General features: G+C 41.4%; 1 protein-coding gene across 1 annotated transcript in view; it reads left to right on the top strand.

The window, feature by feature from the left end:
• ITGB6 (integrin subunit beta 6) overlaps positions 1-27,607 on the top strand; it is a 56,461-nt gene that overhangs the window by 5,060 nt on the left and 23,794 nt on the right. Inside the window, exons 4-9 of the mRNA XM_069733027.1 lie at positions 4,166-4,370; positions 6,962-7,208; positions 7,700-7,862; positions 11,431-11,592; positions 13,074-13,169; positions 20,058-20,147. Coding sequence (XP_069589128.1) covers positions 4,166-4,370; positions 6,962-7,208; positions 7,700-7,862; positions 11,431-11,592; positions 13,074-13,169; positions 20,058-20,147 — 963 coding nt within the window. The remainder of the gene's footprint in view (positions 1-4,165; positions 4,371-6,961; positions 7,209-7,699; positions 7,863-11,430; positions 11,593-13,073; positions 13,170-20,057; positions 20,148-27,607) is intronic.

The raw sequence follows: 27,607 nt of genomic DNA, 5'->3' as shown, positions 1-27,607 counted from the left end.
GTGATAATGGTCTGCCAATTACCGTCGCATCCAGTGCACGACGTATGGAACGTGTGTCCATACGTTGCGATGCGTCGGTAATACAAATCTATGTGCAAAAAACGCATCCTGCGCTTTTTGCACAGAATGACGCATTGCAACGTCTTTATAAAGATGGAAGTGTGAAAGTAGCCTTACTGATATCCCGAGGAAGACATACTGCAGCTGCATCCCCCTCCTCTCCATGATTGCAGTGTAGATGAACTGTTCCAAGTATCATATAAAAAACTGTGATCCCAGCTAATCTGATAACCCCCTTTGCTGATCTCTCTTACCTCTCACAGCATTCCTCTCATTGACATCCTGATCGCGAGATACTGCAGCTACATACCCCTCCTTTCTATGCGTGCATAGTGCATGGACTCTGTCAGGCGCTATGTAAAAACTGGGATTCCAGCTAATCTGATATCCGCTTCTGCTGATTATTCTTCCCTTTCCTTCACAGCATGCAGTGTCATTGACTTCCTGAGGGACTGATTGTGCAGCTGCATCCCCCTCCTCTCCGTCATTGCTGAGTAGTTGAACTTGTCCATGTATCATATAAAAACTGTGATCCAAGCTAACCTGATGTCACTCTTTGCTGAGCCCTCTCCCCTCTTACAGCATGCATCCCTCTCCACTCCATGATTGCAGAGTACATGGGCTCTTTAGGGTATCATGTAGGCATTGACCTCCCAGCTAATATCCTCTTTTGTTGATTCCTTTCACCTCTCATAGCATGCAGTCTCACTGACATCCTGAGGGTGAGATACTGCAGCTGCATACCCCTAATCTCCATGATTGCAGAGTACATGGACTCTGTCGGGTAATGTGTAAAATCTGGGATTCCAGCTCATCTGATATACCCTTCTTTACTTATCCCTCTCCCCCTCATAGCCTGCAGTCTCACTGACATCCTGAGTGTGAGATACTGCAGCTGCATACCCCTAATCTCCATGATTGCAGAGTACATGGACTCTGTCAGGTAATATGTAAAATCTGGGATTCCAGCTCATCTGATATACCCTTCTTTATTTATCCCTCACCCCCTCATAGCCTGCAGTCTCACTGACATCCTGAGTGTGAGATACTGCAGCTGCATACCCCTAATCTCCATGATTGCAAAGTACATGGGCTTTGTCAGGTAATATGTAAAATCTGGGATTCCAGGTAATCTGATATACCCTTCTTTACTTATCCCTCTCCCCCTCATAGCCTGCAGTCTCACTGACATCCTGAGGGTAAGATACTGCAGCTGCATACCCCTCCTCTCCATGCTTGCTGAGTGGATGAGCTCTTCCAGGTATTATATAAAAACTGTGGTCCCAGCTAATCTGCTATCCTCTTTTTTGCTTACCCCCCCCCCCATCCCACATAGCATGCAGTCTCATTGACATCCTGAGGGAAACATACTGCAGCTGCATCCCCCTCCTTTCTCTGAGTAGATTAGCTAACCTGATCAGTTGCTCTGCTGATCTCTCTACCCTCTCACACCATGGAGTCTCACTGACATCCTGAGGGTGAGATACTGCAGCTGCATCCCCTTCCTCCCCCACTTCTCTGTTATTACATTTTTTTTACACTAGCTGGATTAATTTAAGGGTATAATGTGACATCAAAGTTGAACAATGATGGGTTCCATAAAATCACAAATGTAAAACTTGCTTAATATATGTATAAATGACTCCTCTGGTTAAAAAAACGAACCAACCTTGCCCATATGGACATCATGGATACAGTAGCTATTCTCTGCCAGACCAGTCCGATCTTTGGTTTAGTGACCTGTGCATATATTCCTCTTTCAAAATTAAAGTGGCCATCTACTTTTTTTATACCATGGAAGAGAAGGAGCGCACAGTCACATTCCCTTCTGGGTCAATGGTGCCCCAGTTACGTGGATGATGCCCAAATAATTTGCAGTTATTTTGATATATTGTCCAATATTCCCACAGTTCAGGTATTGCTGCTGGTCATCGGACATGAAGCTTTTATTGCAGCATCTTTCCGGCTTGTATACAGTGAATATCTTCCATCAGACAAAACAGTGGGAGGAATTTGTTGAGCCATTTAAGGTCACCCGCTGCGAGATTCACTTCCTGCCTCAGAAAAAAAACATCATTCATCTAATACAACAGAATTAAACTTTGAGATTGCTTTAGAGATAAATGGAAAATGAATCAATATTATCGTCTGGGCGGAAGTCAAGGAGTGCCCCCGAGATGTCCAGACCTCATCCATGCAGGATTTTACCATCTCCTCGTACTGCTGGGAAATGAGATATCAAGAGTTAGGATTCCCTATGGCTATATAGAATATGAACATAAAAGCCTATGATCACTGAGGATTGGATTTTTGGGTATGAACCAGTTATAATGTAGGATGTTTTTTTTTTTTCGTGGAAGCTCAGAATAACTTTCATATTTGTTACCTATGTCTATATGCACAAACCTTTCCAGAAATCATCATAACTGAGACTGAAAAGCTCTATGATCCAGATGCTAATCCGAGTCACAAATTAGCAAATAACCTGATAAGCAACAATGGTAGAGTTACTATGGGAGAGACCTGACATCTGCACCAGTCTGGTCTCTGGCTATGAGATCTTCTAGCTATGGATTTTCTGAAACACTAGATCTTAAAGACGACCTGTTACTAGAGTTGGGCAAAAAGATTTGTAGGACCCTGGGTCCAGCAGCCACATCGTTAGACCATGGCCACTTGACCAGAGCCTTTTACATGCCGGTATATCTAGCTGGACCAGGGTTCTGCAAATCTTTTAGCTCAACTCTACAAAAGGGGTTGATTATGTGTGAAACCGTTGATCTTCTCGCTCCTTTATTATCAAAAAAGACCCATCTATATGTAAGGGGAACATATGGTATATCCTCTCTCTCAGAGGAACAATAACAAGAACAATTACCGTACAAACTGTTTCAAGAAATGCCTTATGTAGGGTCATCAGGTAGAAGTTGCCGTTGTCAATTGTATCACTAAGCAAGGGTTTTGAACATTATTATTATTATAGCGCCATTTATTCCATGGCGCTTTACATGTGAGGAGGGGTATACATAGTAAAAACAGGTACAATAATCTTAAACAAAACAAGTCACAACTGGTACAGGAGGAGAGAGGATCCTGCCCGCGAAGGCTCACAATCTACAAACATTGTTCTAAAGAGTTAATGTGCACTGGACTGCTGGTGACATGGATTTTCTGCGGTTCCGTATGGTATCAGCATTATCATGAGTCCTCAAGCCCCTGTTAGAATCCAAGGAGCACTCACTACAAAGATGCAGAACCCCAGACCTTTATAAGGGCCACAGTAGTGTATGTAAAAACTCCAGTCTGAGCGGTGGTCAGTGACATTTGTTCTGAGAAGCCAAGCTCCCCTGCAAAAGAAAGTACCGCTATAGAGTGAGAATGGTGATAGCAGAGGAGCGCATACGGGTTAAAGGGATTCTGTCACCTGAATTTGGAGGGAACAATCTTCACCCATAGGGGCGGGGTTTTCGGGTGTTTGTAGTACGGAGGACAGAGAATGAACTTCAATCCAATATTGCAGCCAGCATGCAGCCGGCGGGTAAGGAAAGGGTGAATCAAACACCCGAAAACCCCGCCCCTATGGCTGAAGATTGTTCCCTCCAAATTCAGGTGACAGAGTCCCTTTAAATCCAGTGAAAAGTGCATGTAAAGAGGAAAAGAGGCAGTCAACCTGCAATAAAAGAGGTTAAGAGCCACATAAGAGGATTCTGTAGACTGAAGACTGAGTGGTAAATGCCATGCCAAGGATGACGAGGAGGCAAATGCCTGTGCGTGAGGCACTGATACATGGTAACGGAGTGCAGTGTGCAATGTCCCAAACAAGTTACAGCAGGACAGTGCTCTCAAGACAAGGGACTGTGCGAAGAGTTGTGATCAGTACTGTGATAGCATGCTGAGCTGCTGGCAAAGTGACACAGAGAATGTTGTAGTGAGATGGATGAGCTGCTGAGGGCATTGTCGGCAGATTGGATGCAATTGACCACTGTTTACCTTTGTTCACGTCACCTGTTGCCTATACTGAGATTGTTGCAACCATCAAGCTTGCTGCCCCCTTGTGAGATATAGACTTTCTGTTGACATCTGCTTGTGCCGTGTACTTCTACAGAATTTTACAGATCCTTTGGGAGTCCCAGCTCGGTGTGACACTACTGAAGTGCTGCTATCTAAAGGATGCCTTGCAAACCACATTGAATTTCCGATATCCAAAGTAGAAACCCACAGGAGGAATCCCCTTACCGAAGGAGCGCAGAAAAACAGTGATCACGTAAGACAGATCACTCCACAAAAGCTTGTCCTGAAACTCAGGCCAGGTAAGCTATGCGTACGATGCCCATATGCATTGGATCTACTGTCCTAATCCTTGACTCCCACCAACATCGGTTGGGACGCCCCCATACACGCCACCAAAGTCATTGAGTTCTGCCACCTTTAATATCTCAAAGGGCTTTATGTAATAGTGGGGGTTTCCGTCACCAGGGTAATGACTTTCGTCCGTTACCATTAAAGGGAAACGATCATCAGAAAATTACATATTATTTAAGTCAAGTTTTTGTGCTACGTGTATTTTTTTAAAAAATTTGGTGCTTTTTTTCTTCATATTACGATCTGTATAAACAAATAAAAATAAAATTAGTAATTGTGCAATTTTCACACTTGTCATTGGGGCTTACTTAGACTCCCAAGAGTTTACATGAGTTGTTTTATCAGCAGAGGCAGCATTACAATAACCAGTATAACTTCTATACACCGCTAATCACAAAGGATCCAGTAATCAGAATAAGGGTGGTTTCACATTGCGTTCTGGCACCCCTTCGGTGGTCCCAATGGGTCTTACTTCCAAATCCCCCTGTCTGAGTGTCCACCTCCATTAGGTGTATACACCCAAAAATGATGCACGGCACAGCTCATGTTCACTCTACTGGCACCAGTATATACAACCAAAGCAGCAACAATTAAGTAGCTAACTCAATGAAGCCCACCAATCACAAGATCATTTAAAATTTAACATTTATTGATATCATATAAAAAAATCCAAGAAACCGCTCAAATATCTGAACACGAACAATTACCCCAAGTCAGAGGCGAACATCCAACCAAAGCATAGCACGTATAGATAAATCCATAAATATAAATAATATCAATGTTAGCGGGCAAGGAAAGGTAGACAAAACCCCATCCTATTATATTATTTAAAACCTATAGCACTTAATCACAACCATAGGACACCTATCATGAAAAGGTATAGCGAGTGCCAAACGGCATATCAAAACCCATAAGCCGATGAGTCCCAGTGTGAAAGCCAAGGTAATAACCTGGAAAAAGCCCGTCCGCGCATGATAATCCACCCAACACCTTACCCAAGCTGTGCCAGTCTATTGGATGTCCTCCTCCTGCACCCCGACGAGCGTTTCGCCCTCTGCTTCTTCCGGGGGCATCACCTTTTCATGATAGGTGTCCTATAGTTGTGATTAAGTGCTAAAGGTTTTAAATAATATAATAGGATGGGGTTTTGTCTGCTTTAAAGTGTTACCTTTCCTTGCCCGCTGACATTGATATTATTTATATTTATGGATTTATCTATACGTGCTATGCTTTGGTTGGATGTTCCCCTCTGACTTGGGGTAATTGTTCGTGTTCAGATATTTGAGCGGTTTCTTGGATTTTTTTATATGATATCAATAAATGTTAAATGATCTTGTGATTGGTGAGCTTCATTGAGTTAGCTACTTAATTGTTGCTGCTTTGGTTGTATATGTCTAGAGAAGTACCAATATTTTTGTAGTTTAGGACGCCTTTGTGATTCTGGCACCAGTATAGTCTATGGCTCTGTCGGCAAATACTGGTATGTCCGAATCCCATTTTCCAGGTGGATCAGATGTAAGCCCTGGCGGGGCCACCGAATGGGTGTCTGAATGCAATGTGAAAGCACCCTAAGCAAAGTCACAGCTGAGCCTGCTCCCCTTCGCTTCCTAATGACCTTTGCACACGCTCATTAGACACTTATGGTTAAAATTGCAAACTTAACTCCTATAAAAAAATACTTCCAATTCTCAAGAAAGGAGGGAATTTTAATTCTATGGTTTACGGTTAGTTTCCCAGGTTACCGGCCTCCTCAGAGAGGGCTTGTTTTATAGGCAGGGAGAACGCACAAGCTGTTTGCTATACACCATATACGTGCAGCTCTGAAGTTGGCTGGATCAGGTCAGCTTAAAGGGGTTGTGCAGGGTAGAGTGACTGCAGACTTGTGAATCCTCACAGCATGCACAGTGTGCGCTGTCAGGATTCTCCTATGACTGCAAGAATGCGATTTACATATTTCAGGACACATTCAGACTAGACGTATCTGGCCTCACTGTGTTCACTTGTATTCACCAGGCCCTCCACGACTAGTTGGCATGTGACAACAAGTATGCAAATCGTATTCTTGCAGTCACATACCTGTCAGCCCCCGGAGAATCCTGACAGCGCTCACACTGCGAGGCTTGACAAGTCTGTAGTCACATAAAGAGACTGCTGACTTGAACTCCAAGCGTGGACAACCCCTTTAAATGCCCCACCTGTATTTCTCTAATTTTGCAGAGGCAACTCTGCCTTTTGCTGCCGCACCAGAGCGCACAGTTCAGATCACTGGTGCGATTGTGCCAAACTTTGAGTTGTAAGAATTCCTGCAGATAGATGAAACAACCCCTTTAATCCATCATCCGGTAATCCAGAAGAAATCCTAGTTATTCAGCCTTTGCTGTTAGCTAATAACTTCGATATGACGTGAAATTAACGAATAATGTAAAATCTCTAGTCCAATGTAAATGATTGATACTACTGTACATTCTCACTATCATTATTGAACCCCAAACCAGCACTGATACCAATATTCTAACTCTCCGCCCAATAATTCCACCAGGGAATGCAATTACTTTTCAAGTTGATGTCCGTCAAAGTGAAGACTACCCGGTGGACTTATATTACTTAATGGACCTCTCGGCCTCCATGAGGGACGATCTGAAAACCATACAACAGCTTGGATCTACACTCTCGAAGGAAATGTCCAATCTGACGAGTAACTTTCGCCTGGGATTTGGGACATTTGTAGAAAAGCCAGTCTCCCCGTATATAAATACTGTTCTAGAGAATATAAAGAACCCCTGCCAGTAAGAAACTTACTCACCCTTACTCATAATGTTCCTAGAACTGCTGACTGTGATTAACCAAAGCAATGTATAATGTGTTACTCATCTGTGACTTATCGAGCGATGACCATATAATGTCCATTGCCAAAATGACATAACTTCTCCCCCCCACCCTCTCCCTGTAAATAGATCCAAATACACTTTACAAAATGGAACATAAATGGCAGACATCATTTTGGGGGCTATATATTATAGTTATCATACAAATAATGTGTTTTTTTTATATGAATTCTACTGTTGTACTTAAAGGGGCTGTCCACCTTTTGGGAAAGATTTTAACTCTGTATAACTCTGTATGCAGTAAGCTCTAAAGCTCCCTCTAGTGGTGGCAGAGATTCAGAGGGATTTACCAGAATCAAAACTTAGCACATAAGTGGTGATCATAACGTTAGATATAACTTACAATGCAAACGGTTTAGGTTACTACAATGACTGTTTTCGCTTTGCCTTAGAGAATACCTGGACTGCTTACCCACCTTTGGCTATAAACATGTTTTATCACTGACTCACAATACAACAAATTTCAATGACATAGTGCAAAAGCAAAGAATATCAGCAAATATTGATACACCTGAAGGAGGATTTGATGCCATTATGCAGGCGGCAGTGTGCAAAGTAAGTGGCTGTTTATGTTGAATTCTTGCTACAACAGTCCTTATGATAGTAGTAGTAGCAGAAGTAGCAGTAGTGGTAGTAATAGTAGGAGTAGGAGTAGGAGTAGTAGTAGTAGTAGCAACAAGAGTAGGAGTAGGATGAGTAGGAGTAGGAGGAGGAGTAGAAGTAGTAGTAGTAGGAGGCGGAGTAGCAGTAATGGTAGTAATAGTAGGAGTAGGAGTAGTAGTAGTAGTAGCAACAAGAGTAGGAGTAGGAGGAGGAGTAGAAGTAGTAGTAGTAGGAGGCGGAGTAGCAGTAATGGTAGTAATAGTAGGAATAGGAGTAGTAGTAGTAGTAGCAACAAGAGTAGGAGTATAAGTAGGATGAGTAGGAGTAGGAGGAGGAGTAGAAGTAGTAGTAGGAGGCGGAGTAGCAGTAGTGGTAGTAATAGTAGGAGTAGGAGTAGTAGCAACAGAAGTAGGAGTAGAAGTAGGATGAGTAGTAGTAGAAGGAGGAGTAGGAGTAGTAGTAGTAGGAGGAGGAGTAGCAGTGGTGGTAGTAATAGTAGGAGTAGGAGTAGTAGTAGCAACAGGAGTAGGAGTAGAAGTAGGATGAGTAGTAGTAGTAGGAGGAGGAGGAGTAGGAGTAGAAGTAGTAGTAGTAGGAAGAGGAGTAGCAGTAGTGGTAGTAATAGTAGGAGTAGTAGTAGTAGCAACAGGAGTAGGAGTAGACGTAGGATGAGTAGTAGTAGGAGGAGGAGTAGGAGTAGTAGGAGGAGGAGTAGCAGCAGTAGTGGTAGTAATAGTAGGAGTAGTAGTAGCAACAGAAGTAGGAGTAGAAGTAGGATGAGTAGTAGTAGGAGTAGGAGGAGGAGTAGAAGTAGGAGTAGTAGTAGTAGTAGGAGGAGTAGCAGTAGTGGTAGTAATAGTAGGAGTAGTAGTAGTAGCAACAGAAGTAGGTGTAGAAGTAGGATGAGTAGTAGTAGAAGTAGGAGGAGGAGTAAGAGTAGAAGTAGTAGTAGTAGGAAGAGGAGTAGCAGTAGTGATAGAAATAGTAGGAGTATGAGTAGTAGTAGGATGAGTAGTAGTAGGATGAGTAGGAGGAGGAGTAAGCGTAGAAGTAGTAGTAGTAGGAGGAGTAGCAGTAGTGGTAGTAATAGTAGGAGTAGTAGTAGTAGCAGCAGGAGTAAGCGTAGACGTAGGATGAGTAGTAGGAGGAGGAGGAGGAGTAGAAGTAGTAGTAGCAGCAAGAGTAGTAGTAGCATGAGCAGGAGGAGGAGCAGGAGGAGGAGTAAGGAGAGTTGGAGGAGAATCTGTGATATTTGAAGGAAATGTCCAGAAACACTCAAAGCAATAGATATTGCATGTCCTGTAGTTTATGAAATAGAGAAGCTTGTATGGCACTGTAAATACATAAAGTAAAGAATATCAGCAAATATTGATGCACCCGAAGGAAGATTTGATGCCATTATGCCGGCGGCAGTGTGCAAAGTAAGTGGTTATTTATCTTGCATTCTTGCTACACCAGTACTTATGATAGTAGTAGTAGTAGTAGCAGAATTAGTAGTAGTGGTAGTAAGAGTAGGAGCAGAAGGATTAGGAGTAGTAGTAGTAGGAGAAGTAAGAGTAGCAGTAGGAGGAGTAGTAGTATGAGTAGTAGTAGTAAGAGTAGTAGTAGTGGCAAGTGTAGTAGGAGGATGAGTAGTAGTATTAGCAGGAGTGGTAGTAGTAATTGTAGTAGCAGTAGTAGCAGTAGTAGGAGTGGTAGCAGTAGTAGGAGTGGTAGCAGTAGATGTAGTAGTAGTAAGAGTAGTAGCAGGAGTAGTGGTAATAGGAGTAGGAGTAAGAGTAGTAGTAGAAGCAGCATGAGTAGGAATAGTAGTAGGAGTAGTAGCAGGAGTAGTAGTAGCAGGAGAAGGAGTAGAAGAAGTAGGAGAAGTAGTAGGAGTATGAGTAGCAGGGGTAGAGGTGGTAGGAGCAGGAGTAGGAGTACTAGTAGCAGGAGTAGTAGAAGTAGGAGAAGTAGTAGTAGGAGTATGAGTAGCAGGGGTAGAGGTGGTAGGAGTAGCAGTAGGAGTACTAGTAGCAGGAGTAGTAGAAGTAGGAGAAGTAGTAGTAGGAGTATGAGTAGCAGGGGTAGAGGTGGTAGGAGCAGGAGTAGGAGTACTAGTAGCAGGAGTAGTAGAAGTAGGAGAAGTAGTAGTAGGAGTATGAGTAGCAGGGGTAGAGGTGGTAGGAGTAGCAGTAGGAGTACTAGTAGCAGGAGTTGGAGTAGTAGAAGTAGGAGAAGTAATAGTAGTTGTAACAGCAGTATGAGTAGTAGGAGTAGAGGTAGTAGTAGAAGGAGGAGTAAGGAGAGGTGGAGAAGAATCTGTGATATTTGAAGGAAATGTCCCGAAATACTCAAAGCAATAGATATTTCATGTCCTGTAGCTCCGGCAATAGAGCGGCTTTTATGGCACTGTACACACTTGGTCTGCTCTCTCCATTAGTAATATTTGGCTGCAGTTTAACATCAGTGGGAACCTGACATGTAGAAAAAACACTATTTGCTTGCAGATATGGGGTTAATGCTCCTAATGACAGATGCGCTGCAGAGCGAGTTTCCAATCAAAGTGTCACGGAATGATTTACAGCCGCTGCTGGCAGTGATGTGAGTGATGACTGCAATCGCTCCATACACATCCCCTACTACTGAAAATGAGCGGCTCCTGGGAGGAGGATATAAGTTAATTTTCTCCCAGTAGCCGTACTTTCAGTAAAGCAGTCAGGAAACATGTTAACGCTATTTACGTGCATGTGAGTAGCGGTAGCGTTTTTAAAAAGGACAGATTCCCTTTAAAGAGTTTCCGCCCTTTCACATCTTGTCTTGCTGCTCTCATCCCTGCCTTTAGTGCTCAACCCAGACCAATATGTTCAGGGACAGTCTTGATTCTCAAGCTCAGTAATCACTGCTCTGCTCTGTCAATCACTCTTTTGGAGAAGGCAGTTCTTTTCTAGATGAGCATTCCGCCAGCACTACAGGCGATGGAACTTCTTTTCCTTCACTTCCCAGCATGCATTGCTCCTGCCATTGTCCAGTAGCTTGCCTGCCCCAAAGTGAAGGCCCTGCCTCTCGAGACCCCGACGCGCGTCCACTTCCTGGATAGAAGGCAGTGGGCGGCACATTAGACAGAACGGCGACACCTAGTGACCGGCATTATGAAGTGCAGCAAATAGGTTATTAAAAATAGGATAAAATAACCGTAGGCTTAAAAATTCATTTACATTTTTTTATTGCCTTCAATATGAAAACAATCTGTGGACAATGAAGTCCACTTGTTTTTTAAAGCACCGGAGCATGAGAATTTTGTAATCCTACGGTTATTTTCTCCTATTTTCTCCTACTGGCTACGTTAGATGCATAGAATCTCCTCTGTCTCCTTGAAGACACTTACTGGTAATTAACTCAAAATTACACCGAGCAGATACAGAGGTGAGCACCGTTATTGCATTTTTATGCGGTTGCTTTGTCTCGGCACCTTGGAATGACTTTTTGGAGAGACCATTTTTTTGCGGAAATATGTAAAAATACCTTCCTTCCATTGTAGGACCGAATTGGATGGAGAAATGGATCAATGCATTTGCTGGTATTTGTGACTGATGAAGATTCTCACTACGGCATGGATAGCAAACTGGCCGGCATTGTGATTCCAAATGACTGTCAATGCCACCTAGACAGCAGGAATGAATATTACATGTCAGCTGTCCAGGTAAAGTCAAATTCTACTCAATGCAATTACTGGACTATTCAATCCGCTCTATTAATGGTGTGGTCACTAATTAATGCCCATGTTGTCATGTAAATGTTCTTGATCCGCAAGACTAAACCTTGGATTATTCTCATGTTCTCCGTCCAGAAGTGCATCACTTCCCTGCCTCGCAGCTTTCTAAATATTGACTGTAAGTATGACTGTGCTTGTCCTTAAAGTGAATCTGTCACCGGGTTTTTGCTATGTAATCTGAGAGCAGCATGATGTAGAGCCAGAGACCCTGATTCCAGCTATGTATCACTTACTGGGCTGCTTTGTATAATTTTAATAAAATCAGTTTTCTCTGCTGCAGATCTAGCAGTTCTCTGAATGCTGATTCTGATTGACAGCTTTCTGCGTACACTGTGCATAGGCAGAAAGCTGACAATCATTGGTATGGGTGGGGTTACACAGACTAGGAGGACTACATGGCATGAGACAACTAGTCTTGTTGTGATAATCTCCTACTGATAAAACACTGATTTTATGGAACCAATAACAAGCAGTCCAGAAAGCGATACATCGCTGGAATCAAGGTCTCTGCCCCTACACCATGCTGTTGTCAGATGAAATAGCAAACACCTGATGACCGATTCCCTTTAACAATATGTTCTTCTATCCTGCAAACAGAGGCAGCTTGGCCTCGGTAGCATCAAAGAGCAGCGGCACTGAGGCTGGCCAGATCCAGTGATCCGATTAGCTTCAGAGCAGCGCTCGTCGGCTCTAACGAAAAGAGATTGCAAGTGCACGCTCCTTGGCTAGGAAACTGCAGAGGCAATGAGCAACAAACTATAGAATTTAAAAAAAAAAAATCACTCAAAAAGGATTTTTAATATTCAATATTGTTTTTTCAAGCACTTTGCAATTTTACCAATTTACCACGGTGAGAAAACTCCTTCAATATACAGGTGCTTCTCACAAAATTAGAAAATCATCAAAAAATTAATTTATTTCAGTTCTTCAAAACAAAAAGTGAAACTCCTATATATTATATAGAGTCATTACACACAGAGTGATCTATTTCACGTGTTTATTTCCGTTAATGTTGATGATTATGGATTACAGCCAATGAAAACCCAAAAGTCATTATCTCAGTAAATTAGAATTCTTAATAATAAGAGCTTGAAAAATTATTTTAAAATCTGAAATGTTGGTCTACTGAAATGTATGTTCAGTAAATGCACTCAATACTTGGTCGGGCTCCTTTGCATTAATTACTGCATCAATCCGGCGTGGCATTGAGGCGATCAGCCTGTGGAACTGCTGAGGGGCTATGGAAGCCCAGGTTGCTTTGATAGCAGCCTTCAGCTCGTCTGCATTGTTGGGTCTGGTGTCTCTCATCTTCCGTATATAGTAGATGGGAACATGGATGGGAATGAGTAGGATGACTCTCGTAGCTTTATATCCAGTCAATCAATACATCTTCTAATTGTTTCTTCCAGGAATATCCAACACTTGGTCAACTGATAGAAAAGTTGGTGGAGAATAATATTCTGCTTATTTTTGCTGTCACTCAAAAACAAGTCCCCCTCTACCAGGTAAGAGTGAAACACTCCTCAACATTGAGTTTCGCACACTGCTGTTGGTTGATCTTTCAGGCTTAAAGAGATGCTCCTATCTTGTACATTTATGGAATGTCCTATGGATATGCCATAAATGTATATTAGATGGGGGTCCCCCCAATCGGACCCACATCTATGTCTTTATGTCAGTGGAGACACGGTCGGAGTTCCTAGACCAAATAATTGGAATAGCAATAACCTTTCCAGCATGAATCAGGGCCCCATTCCCAATACAGCTGGTGGTCCCGTTGGTGGGATCAGCATCTACTATACATGTATACCATATCTTGTGGATATGCCTTAAATGTAAAATGATGTACAATATGGGAATACCTCATTTAGGTATTTGGGTCTTCTATGGAGGAACCTGCTCATTTTAAGGTGAAAAAATGCCAATAAAGTCAGCTGACCCCAGTTCAGGATCATTTCCCAATGGAAGAGGAAAAGAGGAATGGTCAGGGGGCACCAGTCTGTCCATATCGGTATGCTGCGGAAATGGTCCCACAAGGTGGCATGACTCATGTGAATGCACTTTATGGCTGGTGGGGGTCTGATATTTTGGGACCCACCTTATCATGAGTATTTGACCAGTGCCACTATTGACTGCTTTTTTCCCAGCACAGTGGCTCTTCTGGCCACCGAACAGCATCTGGTCCCATCCACTCGAATGACGCGGCCCTGTAGTTCTCCTGTACACCTAATTGCCAGAATTGTCACAGTACAAGGAGAGACTGTGATGGGGCTGACCGCTGTGAATCCCATGCCTGATCATGGCTTAAGTCACATCTATTGCAGATTTAGCTGGTCTGTCAGTCCCATAGAAGTAAATAGATTGGTGATCAAGCATGCTCAGTACCACTCCATTCTCACCGGGGGCTCTCGGACCCCCATTTTTGCAATCAGTGAACTTCCCCTAGTGATCATACAGTTCTGATCTATCCCACTGACCCATTAACGTGTAGATAGGTTCTAGACGTCTTGAGTGAAACACAGCAATTTCAGCAATGCTACTTTTTTTTTAAACGTTTATTTTTTGTGATCGATTTTTGCACAATTAAGAATTTCCAGATTTCACAATATGCTTTCATCCTAATGGTAAATAACCTAGATTCTTGCAATCTGTACATTACGCATTCTGCGGGGATGGCTGCCGCTTCTGTGCTTCTTGTGCTGCTCTGCTGCATCTAGCCTACACAGTGATTTAATATGTAGAATTGCATTAGCCTTTGATTAATGGTGTTTCTTCCCTGGGATGAGCTGGGTCTAAGCTGAAATGAGAATATAATGAGCAATATTTCCTGTGCCTGTGTAATCAGTAAGGATGGCTCGTGTTGTGCAGAATCAAGCAAAGGGAAGATGCAAACAATCTAAGATCTTATATTCTAGTGCACAGACGTCTTATCTCCCATTAAGTTGTGTGCAAGCCGCTATATGGCAGTACGTGTGCCAATGTATAGGTATGGTTTGGGTACCCTGTTGGACACGGTCTTGGCTTGCAAAATGAGTGGGGGGAACACCTATGAACATACCTCTAAAGGGGACCTTTCACATTAAACCAATGCTCTCGAGCAGGTGGACAAATAGGATTATGATAACTTAGGCTACGTTCACATTTGCGTTGTGCAGTGCTGCGTCGGCGACGCAACGCACAACGCAAACCAAAACGCATTCAAAACGCATTGTTTTGTGACGCATGCGTCCTTTTTTGGCATGATTTTGGACGCAAAAAAAATGCAACTTGCTGCGTCCTCTGCGCTCTGACGCGTGCACCAAAAAAGACGCATGCGTCACAAAACGCAATGCAACGCATGTCCATGCGCCCCCATGTTAAATATAGGGGCGCATGACACATGCGTCGCCGCGGCTGCGCCTGACGCAGCCCGGCAGAACGCAAATGTGAACGCAGCCTTAGTGATTAAAGGTTACATACACCATAGCACAATTATTGTATTGTTCTTCGCTATGTATATGAATCATAAAAGGGGAACTAAGGCTGCTTTCACACATCAGGTTTTTGGTTTCAGGCACAATCCGGCAGTTTCAGGCACAATCTGGATCAGTTTTTTTCTTACGCCGGATCCGTTTTTTCCCCATAGAGTTTTATTAATGCCGGATTGTGCCTGAAGGACATGCGTTTCATCCGTTTTGTGCCGGATCCGTCCCTTCAGGCTTTTTTGCCGGATACAAAAAACATCTCCTGCAACGTTTTTTTGTGTCCGGCAAAAAAGCCTGAAGGGACGTTTCCGGCAATAAACGCATGGAACTGATGTGTGAAACATCATTTCCGACGACCGAATCCGTTTTTAACACACTGAGCATGCCCAGAAGCTCTCTCTCTCTCTCCATGCCCAGGAACTCAAAAAACATGTGCAGTACATAGAGCCGGATCACGCTAAAAAAACGGATCCGGTGCATCAGTTTGCATCCGTTTTGTCACTATTTACACCGGATCCGTTTTTTAGCAAATTTGCCGGATTGTGCCTGAAACCAAAAACCTGATGTGTGAAAGCAGCCTTAGAATGCACATAAAAACCAAAATAGATGAGATAAAAAGTAATTTTTATTGTATCAAGACAAGTTAAAAGTAGAACAAATTATCCCCAAGGTGATGACAGAAAATAGTCAGAAAACAGGGGCACCACAGCTAAAGACAGGTGATACTCAGAGGAAACATGGTACACAGGTTATACAAGGAAAGGCATAAAAAAAACAAGGTGTAACCAGATATTCCCAATAGTAATAAGTTGGTAAGTAATGCTCAAAAATTTAGACGGAGCCAGTACACCAATTGGTGAAAATTGTAAAGAAATCCTAAGTGAATGTGCAGAGCATAATTTTACCTGAAGCTGTGGTGCCACCACCCCAACGCGCGTTTCGCCTACAGTGCCTTCTTCTGTTTTCTGACCGTTTTCTGCAGTTACCTTGTGTATAATATGTTGTTCTTTTAACTTGTTTTTGATATAACAAAAATTACCTTTTATTGCTTCCTATGTGCAAAATTAAGAAACTTTCTAAATCGCTTACTGTTTTTCTGCTGCAGAATTTCTGTATTGATAACTCCATTACCTAGATGAGTGCTCTGCAAAATGTTACAAATCTGACAGAGCTCCTGGCTCCGATAGCTCTTTCTGCTCTCCTTAACTCCCTTCTCAGACAGTATTTTCAGGCCAAGTGCTGTCTGTGAAAAAAAAGGGCAGCGCTCGGTCCAATGATATTCAGTGGAGCAGATTGCATACAGACTGCATGCGGATGAAAAGTGAGGAAAAAAATCGTCCCACTTTTCTGGATGTTACTGTGAGCTACAGACTGAAACTTCGAGCAATCTTATTAATTAAACACAACCACTAACATATGTAAAATCAATTTTTGAGTCCAGACTGAGCAGAAATTTTAATGACTAATATACAAGTTATCTTTTCCTACAAAATGACGGTATATATCAATCTGTTAAAAACAGTCAGGATTTGGCGCAGAAGCTGATATGCAGCTACCAGGTATATTGAGTCTTTACATAACCTTAAGGCATTTGTCAGTGAAAGTTTAAAAACTTATGAAATGTTTATAACTATAGAAACATCTGACTAAAAGATTGAAAACCAGTGAAGCTGCAATCTTTATGAAAACGAACATGTGTCTCAAAACTTTTGGCCACTAATATATTTAAAGCAAAAAAACGTTTTGTCAATGTTTTCTATATACACTGCTTAAAAAAATACAGGGAACACTAAAATCCCCCATCCTAGATATCACTGAATGAAATATTCCAGTTGTAAATCTTTATTCATTATATAGTGGAATGTGTTGACAACAATAAAACCTAAAAATTATCAACGTAAATCACAACTAATATCCCCTGGAGGTCTGGAGATGGAATGATGCTCAAAATCAAAGCGGAAAATGAAGTTACAGGCAGATCCAACTTCAGTGGAAATGCCTCAAGACAAGGAAATGATTATCAAGACACCCTCAATAAAGGAGTGGGTTCTGATAGCTTTCACTCCTCTGTGCAAAGCAAATAATTCACCAATCACAATAGGCGATGTCCTCCACCTCCTCCTCCCTTCACAATGACCTTTACATACAGTCAGTAGACACCCCAATACAAAAGATAGGGTAGAAATCTCACTATTTTTGGCTATGTACATTTGTTATTTCCAGAAACAATAAGAAGTTAGAATCTAAAAAAGCCCCTATGACCGGTATAAAAATGACAAGATTTCTAATTCTATCTTTAATACAAATTATGTTTATTACATATGTTGCTTATAAGTTTTATGCTTTTATAGCTCTTCAATGGGTTGGTAAACAATGTTACCTGTTTTCCCAAAAACAAAAAATAATCAAGTGGACAATCCTGGCATATACTAGTCTAATATATCCAGAAACTGTTTTAATTCTCATGATCTGCAACTTTTCATCTGCATTCTGCCAGCACTATAGGTGCCATAACTTATTTTTTTTCATCTCCCAGAATGCATTGCTCATGTCAATGTTCAATAGCTTGCCTACCCTGGACTGATAGCCCATCTCTCTGTGATGTCCGAATGCAGTTTGGCAGACAGGAAAGCCGACCCAGAGAGACAAATCTCCACCTATATTTCTTTTACTCTGTCTTGGGGTTTCTACTACTAGGAATGGATTACACTTAGCAACAGTCAGTGGACAGCAAGTTACACAGGAGGGAGGCAGCTAGTCGCTACCCCTTTGGGGTGATCGTTTTTCAGGATAGATCTATAGATCAAATAAGATCAAGTTATCAGAAAGTACGGTAATCATTGGAAAAAAATATCTTAATAGGCCAATATTTTAAGCACCTGCTACACAGCAATCACTCAGTTCCCAAAAACAAAAATATCACTGTGTTTGCCAAAATGTAAGGTGTTTTATCAAAGAGAAGTTCTCAAATGGAAACTTGATCCATTTTGTCTACAGCTATCCCTACGCTGACGGCCCAAGTAGATGACACGCATTGAAATAGTAGGAAATATTTGTATTTTCAGAGTAGCTTGGAAATAACTTCAGGCTGGGCTCCAAGTTAAACAGTAACAATGTCATTGGGAGAATATTCAAGGAATGTTGGCGGAAAGGCATTCTCGGTTATTGCTTCAGAGACTATCACATGATATATATACCGTATATATAACTCCGGACCATAAAGAAAGCCCATTTGTGAGATTACAAAACTTGTTTGGCTCCATTGTACAACTTTACGAGATATAAAATTTAGGTCAATCTCCTACTCATGGAGTTACTTCAAGTATAACTAAAGTTTCACAAGTTTTTTTTTGTATACATCTTTGAGGACGTTAAACGTCCTGTAGATCAGCAGAGGTCTGGGTCTCGAAAGCCCCATGATTCCTCCAAAAACTGTGCAAAAAGCTCCCTTCAGCACCCTCATGTAGCAGCTGAACACTTTTAGGCCGGTTTCACATTTGCGGTTGTGTCCACAGCGTTTCTTCCGCAATTATCCGCATGCGTTGTGTTTTCCTATATTTAACATTAGGGACGCACGTGTCTGCGATCGGTTGCAATTTGCCGCGTTTGACGACGCATGCGTCGTTTCGTTTGGCGCGGTAAACGCAGCATGTAGTAATTTTAGAGGCGTCAATTTGCCGCCTAGAAACGTATGCGGTTGTTAGCTCAAGGAATGCGGCAAAAAAAACAACGCATTACTGTCTATGGGAACGCATGCGTACACATGTCTTTGCATACGCATGCGTTTGATGCGCTTGCGTACTTCGGACTGCGCATGTCCAGGAACTGATTTTAAACATGCCCATTAAAGACACACCCTCCTCGAAATACCAAACGCATGCGCATAAAAAGCGCAAACACATGTAAAACGCATGCAAACGCTGCGTTTTTTTTTTACCATCATGTGTAAGCTGATGAGGATAAAAAGCGCTGCGTTAAAAGACGTTTGCATGCGTTTTTGCATGCGTTTGCGGCTGCGGACGATATGCTGTGGACTTAACCGCAAATGTGAAAGTAGCCTTACACAGTAAATTGAGCGATCAGTGAGTGTAACTAACGTCTTAAAAGCTTTGGACACCTTTGCGTGCATTTAAGCTTTTTTCTTCTGCAGCTTGCATGTTTGACATCGCAAGCTGCTCGATGCTGTTTAGTGTCAATCCCAACTGCCATGTTCTCTCTGTTGACTCAGTCTTCAGACTATTTTCTAATCTTGTGAACAGGCATCTATGCTAAAATCAAGCCAGATTTCAGTTTAGATGAGCATTCAGGAGATTGTAGACATTGAGGTATCTGGCTGCGGAGATTGAGACTGAACAGAATCAAGCAGCTTGCAGGGTATTGTAATATATGCAAGCTGCAGAAGAAAACCTGTCGTTTCATTAAAATTAACGGCAGAAACTTTCCATTTCATATAAGTCAAAAAATGCAAAGTAGCAGTAGTCTACTATTAATGCAGTCGGCTTTACAAAGAATGTAAAGAAATGTGATCTGAATTAAAAAGTTAGATGAGTCTACTTACATTCTGGAAACATGAAATAATAGCGGTACTTAAGAAACTGTTTTTAATCTGTATGTCAATTTCTTATACTCTATATTGGGGAGGGCTGGCATTGTTTTTGGACCATAAACTGGGACCAGTGACATAAAGATGAGGATTTCCAGCAGATTAACCTGCTGAATGTTAACAATGGTATTGTGGCATCGGCAGTATGGGTAAGTGCCATTGTGTATATGGAGTATGCTACAGTAAGTCATTAAGTTCTTGGATTCTTCCCTGCTGCCCAATATCCCAAAATATATCGCCTAAAATATTGTATATTACTTGAGGAAAGTTTACAGTTTTCACCTTATAACAAAGTTTGTATACTGTTTTGTTCTTCCTTATTACAGAAATATGCCAAACTCATACCTGGAGCCACTGTAGGACTACTGAACAAAGACTCTGGAAATGTATTACAATTGATTTTATCAGCATACAAAGTAAGATTTTATGTTTCATATTATTATATAACATATTATATATATATATATATATATATATATATATTATATTATTATTTATATAGCACCATTAATTCCATGGGGCTGTACATGAGAAAGGGGTTACATACAGGGTTATAGATATAATTTACAGTAAACAAATTTACAATGACAGACTGGTACAGAGAGGAGAGGACCCTGTCCTTGTGGACTTACATTCTTCTTACATTATATATATATATATATATATATGGCCCACATTGTATATAGGTGGCTATATATGGGTTCACACTGCATACAGAGGGGCTATGTGACTGCTCATACTGTATATAGAGGCAATGTGGGGGTCACTCTGTATATATGATGCTATTTGCGGGCTTAGACTGTATATAGGGGGCTATATGGGGCCTCATACGGCAAATAGAGGGGCTATGTTTGGGCTCATACTGTATATAGGAGGCAATGTGGGTGCTCATAACGTATATAGAGGGGCTATGTGGGGGCTCATATTCTACAGTATATAGAGGGGCTATGTGGGGGCTAATAATGTATATAGGAGGCAATGTGGGGGCTCAAAACATATATAGAGAGGCTATGTGGGGGCTCATATTCTATATAGAGGGGCTATGTGGGGGCTAATAATGTATATAGAGGGGCTATGTGGGGGCTAATAATTTATATAGAGGGGTTATGTGGGGGCTCATATAGTGTATAGGGGCTATATGGGGGTTCACACTGTATGTAGGGGGTTATGTGGGTCTCAAACTGTATAGAGAGGCTATGTGGATGCTCACACTGTATATAGAGGGGCTCATACTGTGTGTATATATTTATTTATTTTTGTAAATGGATTTATAGTTCATGGTTCATGTTACCCTAAGCCCCTGTTTAATCCATTCTTGCCTTGACGAACATAGAGCTGCTTCGAGAGCTCAATCTCATTGCACGTCGCCCTGTAACTCATGAAAATGGATCTTACTGTTGGCAGTGGTAACCCCCATTAGTTATTTTTTTATCTAGGAATTCATCATCTTAAAGGGATTGTTCACTTTAGGAAATCCCTTTTAATTGCTTGGCCTTTGCATGATTATAGTAAAGTGAGAATCGTGCTTATCAAGCTCATATGTCGTCCAGGAGAGCAAACCAAAAAGTGTTTATTTTTTCTGCATTAACCCATGAAAATATAAATGCATTTTAAATAGGCCCTGTTCATTCTATGACCTGTCTATTTCTACTTTACTAACTACTCTTATCTATAAGAAATTCTGGAGCATCTTTTTTTTTATAACTTTGCTTTGTGCCATTCTTCTGTTTTTCCTCCTAGAACTTTATTAATAAATTGCCAACTGGGTGTTAACAGTTGGGGGTGTGTCCCTGCACTGTATCCAATCAGTAATGACTATGCATGACTGTACATGGACACACCCCTTTAACGCCCAGTTTTTCACATATTCATAAATATACAGAAGGAACAGGGGAACAGCACAATGCAGCGTTATGATAATGTAGAATTTATTTTTCGTAGAGAGTGAAAGTGTTTACTAAAATTGACATATAAAGGTGCACCAGCAAATTAAGGCTCATCCAAAAATATGTAAAAGGCAAATAAATAAGTATAAAGAAACCTGTTCATTGTAAATACTAAATAATACAACCAGACAAGTAAAAAAAAAATCTGAAAAGTACAAAAGATGTACATGAAAGAAAACACAGTCATAATCTGTAAGTCTCCGAATGTACTAATATTATACACTAGAGCCATGCTGGGCAAAGTGCGGCCCGCTGGCCACATCAGGCCCATTGGCTGTTTCCATCTGGCCTGCGGACTGAGACAGCGGAAGGGCTGAAAACAGTGGCCTGCTGGCCATATCATGCCCTCGCCCGCCGCCTGCTGGCCATATCATGCCCTCGCCCGCCGCCTGCTGGCCATATCATGCCCTCGCCCGCCGCCTGCTGGCCATATCATGCCCTCGCCCGCCGCCTGCTGGCCATATCATGCCCTCGCCCGCCTCCTCTCCACCGCCACTCGCTTCCCAATGTCACCGCTGTCCGCATCCTCAGGATGCGCAGAGAGTCAGTGCACTGGAGACAGAAGCAGAGCGCTGGGGAACTCTAGCAAGGTGTTTATGTTGTTTTCTTATGTATATAGAATGTTTGCATGTACTTAGCAGGCTATAGGGGGCTCACATTGTATATAGAGGGGCTATGTGAGGGTTTATTCTGTATATAGGAGGCTATGTGGGGACTTACACTGTAGACAGAGAGGCTATGTGGGGGCTTATACTGCAAATATGGGGCTATATGAGGCTCATACTGTATGTAGGAGGCTATGTGGGGACACATACTGTATGTATTAGGCTATATGGGGGCTTATACTGTATATGCAGAGGCTATGTGGGGGTCACACTGTATATAGGAGGCTATGTGGGGACTTACACTGTATACAGGGAAGCTATGAGGGGGCTTATACTGCAAATATGGGGCTATAAGAGGCTCATACTGTATGTAGGAGGCTATGTTGGGACATCTACTATATAATTGTCTAAGTGTCACTTCCGTCTGTCCTTCTGTCTGTCTGGCTCGGATATTCATTGGTCGCGGCCTCTGTCTGTCATGGAAATCCAAGTCGCTGATTAGTCTCGCCAGCTGCATGTCATGGCTGCCACGACCAATCAGCGACGGCCACAGTCCGATTAGTCCCTCCCTACTCCCCTGCAGTCAGCGCCCGCTCCATACTCCCCGCAGTCAGCGCCCGCTCCATACTCCCCACAGTCAGTGCCCGCTCCATACTCCCCGCAGTCAGTGCCCGCTCCATACTCCCCGTAGTCAGTGCCCGCTCCATACTCCCCGCAGTTAGTGCCCGCTCCAAACTCCCCTCCAGTCACCGCTCACACAGGGTTAATGCCAGCGGTAATGGACCGCGTTATGCCGCGGGTAACTCACTCCGTTACCGCCACTATTAACCCTGTGTGACCAAGTTTTTAGTATTGATGCTGCCTATGCAGCGTCAATAGTAAAAGGATCTAATGTTAAAAATAATAATAATAAAAAAAAAAACCTGTTATACTCACCTTCCGTAGTCCGACGATGCACTCGCGCCTGCCGCCAGCTTCCGGTCCCAGAGATGCATTGTGAAATTACCCAGAAGACTTAGCGGTCTCGCGAGACCGCTAAATGATCTGGGTAATTTCACAATGCATCCTGGGAACGCAAGATGACCATCTAATATAAAATAATTACAATTAATATGTTAATATTGAGCATAATTAATTTCAGTTTATTAGTTTGGCCCAGCGCAAGAGTCACTGTCTCTCACGTGGCCCCTTCTGAAAAATGAATTGCTCACCCCTGGGCTTGAGCAATAATAAACATAAAATAACATAATCCTACAAGGACCATAAGAAATCTCTAACAGTGAAGCATTCTTCTGTAAAAAAAAAAAAAAAAAAGGAATGACATAAATCATACAAAGAAACAGACAATCTCTCAAAAAATATAAATTGTGAATATGCAATCAAAAAACCAATTGATAGAGTAAGGAACATAGTATGATGGTAAGATGAATAATGCCAAGTTCAAGGCTCCAAACAAAGAATAAATATACTTAAAATGGGAATACATTGCTTTCCTGGCTCTCGGTGCTTCCGCAGCACTAATATAAGCTATAAATGTTATCTCAAAGGATGCATGACAAGATAAAATAGGATAATACAAGACAAATGTGGCTTCCTCTGCTAGGTATGAGGGCCATTCCCTTATCCTATGCACTGCTACGCTCATCACTTTGGTGAAAACTGGGTTAAAAACTCCATTACTGGACTATTTGGTTTCATGTGGATCCAGATGATTCAAATCGCTTTTCTGTTTAAGTGCTACAGTGGCAAAACCAATATGGATATGTCGAACCATGCAGCGTTAGTAATGAACTCCAGCCTTGTGCTTTACAGGCTTGCATTAGCCACGAGCCTTCTCTCCTTCCTATCTTGGCTATGTAATCACATTTGACATTAATGGCTGTATAATATGACACACTATTTTATCTGCAGCAGCTGGTTAATGGCCCAGACTTACAAAATAAAGCTGGCCATGACTAAGACTATTATAATGCTGTTAAGTCAGTATGAAGCCAGGCAGAGGGGAAATTTAATTTACCAACGTAAAGCAAAGTCGCATGTGAAAGAGAAGAAGAAGACGGGACATTAGTCTGCAGAGTGCTTCTCCAATACCAAGTGTCAGAGCTACAGGAGTTGGTTTTAGAGGACTTCATTACATTACTTTGGTTGTAGACCCCCCAGTATCTTGCAATAGAATTAGGAAAAACCTACAATATTAAGAAATATTTTCCTAATTTCTTAGCGATTTTCCAAAGATCTGCAGTTTCTTATAACATACTGAGCACAGAAGGGGGGGTAATGTAAGTCCGTCATTTGGATGCCTCAAAACAGGGAAATACATTTTATTTCAAGGGGATGTATCAACTAAATCTGCACTTGAATTTATAAAGGGGATACTCTGAAGGTGACAACTACACTGGGGCCGCAGGTCGGAGGCTATAAACATGCAAAAACTAATAACAACGTCCACAATAGGAAGTAACAGGTGTGAATAGTGAGTTCTAGGGAGTCTCCCCCAGAAGAAGGCATGCACGCCGAAATGCGCATAGGGGTGGTGGCGCCACAGGTCTGAGGTAAATATGCTTTATAATGTTATTTTTTTTTTATGTCTGCTTCGGTGTTGTTGGCCGGATGCTCTTTACCAGCTTAGTGTAATCTGTTCATATGTAAATGAACTCACTAGTCACACCTGTTGCTCCCTATTGTGGACGTTGTTATTAGTTTTTGCATGTTTATAGCCTCCGACCTGCGGCCCCAGTGTAGTTGTCACCTTCAGAGTATCCCCTCTTTTGTTGGATACCATTTTATATTTGATTTGTTTAAAAAAATGAATTGTTTGGTATTTATCCCGTTTTGTGCAGTATTTTCTATGTAGGGTCTATCTGAATTGATTGCATGGGAATTTGTAGTATACTAATCCCCTATACGGGCACTGGTGTATTTTTATGACGCACTGTGTATTGTGTATCAATTTTGGTTTACACTTGAATTTATAACCAGATAAGGAAACATAATCTTTTATCATTTGTTTTTATTTTCTGACCTGAATTCAATAACCCCATACACATTTATCTGAGACTGTTGCGTTCAGTTCAGGAGACCCGTGGCTGGCCAAGAAATCGTGATCTGTATATGGACTATGGAACTCGGACATCTGAAGTCAGCCTTAAACAGAAATAATTTTACGTGGCTCAATGAGGTTGCCCTTTTTGGACCATACTTTTGCAGTATACCTTTTAAAGGTGTACCTTAGGTGGCTGTCTACTCTGTCTTACCTTCTTTTTGGCCATGACCACCACTACTCATCCAACACCAACATGCAATCTATGGCCACACAATCACATTTCTCTTCCATTCTGGCGTTTGGTCTGCTCAATAACTGAACACCTTGAACATGTCCTTAGCCTTTTCTGTACTGAGCGGATTCTTGTAAGATTGAGCAGGTGCAGAGGTGACCTAATATAATGGGACGACAGCCATGGACTTTCCTGGTTTTGGTAATAAATACAAGTCTGTATGACAATTTCATGGTTCATTTTCTGACTCCTCCATGACTTTGTTGTGTTGTGGATCTGCCGGAGATAACTATAAGCTCTGGTGGTTTCTATGTCTCGGGGGCATCACATTCTTAGTAATCCACCAGGTGAACATGCCAGAGCTTGACTGAAATTCCTTCATTACAGAAGGTTCCATAAGAAAACAATCTTACTTTCTATGTCATCTAGTCTATGGAGTGTTTTCCTCCTGTATCGAAACTTCCTATTATGACATTCTTCTCCAGCTCGGGAAAAATATGTTGCATACAATAAGTTTTGTTCAAGCCAATATGGAATGTGACAAGGTGGAACTTGATGAGTTGAGACTTTACAAGTCGGAAATAAAGTTATGAAACTATAGAGAAAAGAAGGTGTCCAAATTACCCTGTACATGAGGTGTGGCATTACTTCTAAAAAGGGAGGTAAAGGTGACTTGCATACTTCCCAGCCATATTAGGCAAAGACGTGCCAATCGCAGAAATGCCAATTCATATGTGTCGGGGGAATATCCCAGGAGCCCTACTGATATGTACCAGCTACATTAATGCCTATGCAAATGTAACCCCCACAGCGGTGCCCATACAAATATCTTAGAACCCTATATTTGGCAACTACATCCTACGCAAATGTTCTGGCCATAGTATCATCCATACAAATGTGCAAACCACAGCAAACCCAGTACAAATGTGGTAGTCGTAATCGACCCCAAAAGTGCGTCAGGCAACAGCGAGTGAGAGGCCTTCTTCATGCTGCAAGTTTAGAGACCGAGCAAGTCTTCTAAATATGGAGGACACGTGTGGTATAGAATGACCACTACATCTAATAGTAGGGGGTGACTACATCATTAAATGTCTATTGATCTGCATCATCCACCATTAGACATTCATACTGATGGTGCAGATTGACTCTCTGTATCTGTGTGTTTGCATTTCAGTCCCTGGGTAGAGAATGATGGGAATGCAATAAAAACATTCATTGCAATCCTTATGACTTCCTGATCAACTGACTAATGTGTCCCAAAAAACAAAATAGATAAATAGAGCAAGAGATAGATACTGCAGATAAGATAGATAGAAAATGGAAACATAACATTTCAATTATAGATTAGATGGATAATAGATAGATAAATAGATATGAGATAGATATGAGATTAAATAATTAGATGTAAGATAGATTGATTTATAGATATATTTATAGATAGATAGATATGAGATAGATAGATAGATAGATACATAATAGATAGATAATAGATAGATAGATAGATGATAGATAGATGATAGATAATAGATTAGATAGATGATAGATAGATAGATGATAGATAGATAGATAGATAATAGATTAGATAGATGATAGATAGATAGATGATAGATAGATAGATAGATGATAGATAGATAGATAATGGATAAATAGATAGATAATAGATAGATAGATAGATAACAGATAGATAGATAGATAATAGATAGATTTATAGAAAAATGATAGATAATAAATAGATAGATAATAGATAGATTTATAGAAAGATGATAGATAAATGATAGATAGATAATAGATTTATAGATAGATAGAAAATTGATAGATTTATAGATAGATAGATAGATAGATAGATAGAGGAATGAATAGATAGATTATAGATTTATATGCTTTCACAAATGGGAAAAATGTAAATACTTGTATGTTTTCTAAAATGTTATTATATCTAAAGTATAAAATGTTCCTTTTTTTGGATATTGTGTTCCCATAGAACCTTTTGCTGTAGGTTAATTCCCATTATTTTTTGCAGGGTTTCAATTACCCAGTGTAAACTTCACGG

The sequence above is a fragment of the Ranitomeya imitator genome, chromosome 7, assembly GCF_032444005.1.
Source record: "Ranitomeya imitator isolate aRanImi1 chromosome 7, aRanImi1.pri, whole genome shotgun sequence".
NCBI classification, from domain to species: Eukaryota; Metazoa; Chordata; class Amphibia; order Anura; family Dendrobatidae; genus Ranitomeya; species Ranitomeya imitator.
The sequence above is the reverse complement of the archived record's forward strand: the minus strand, read 5'-3'. Positions and strand labels throughout refer to the sequence as shown.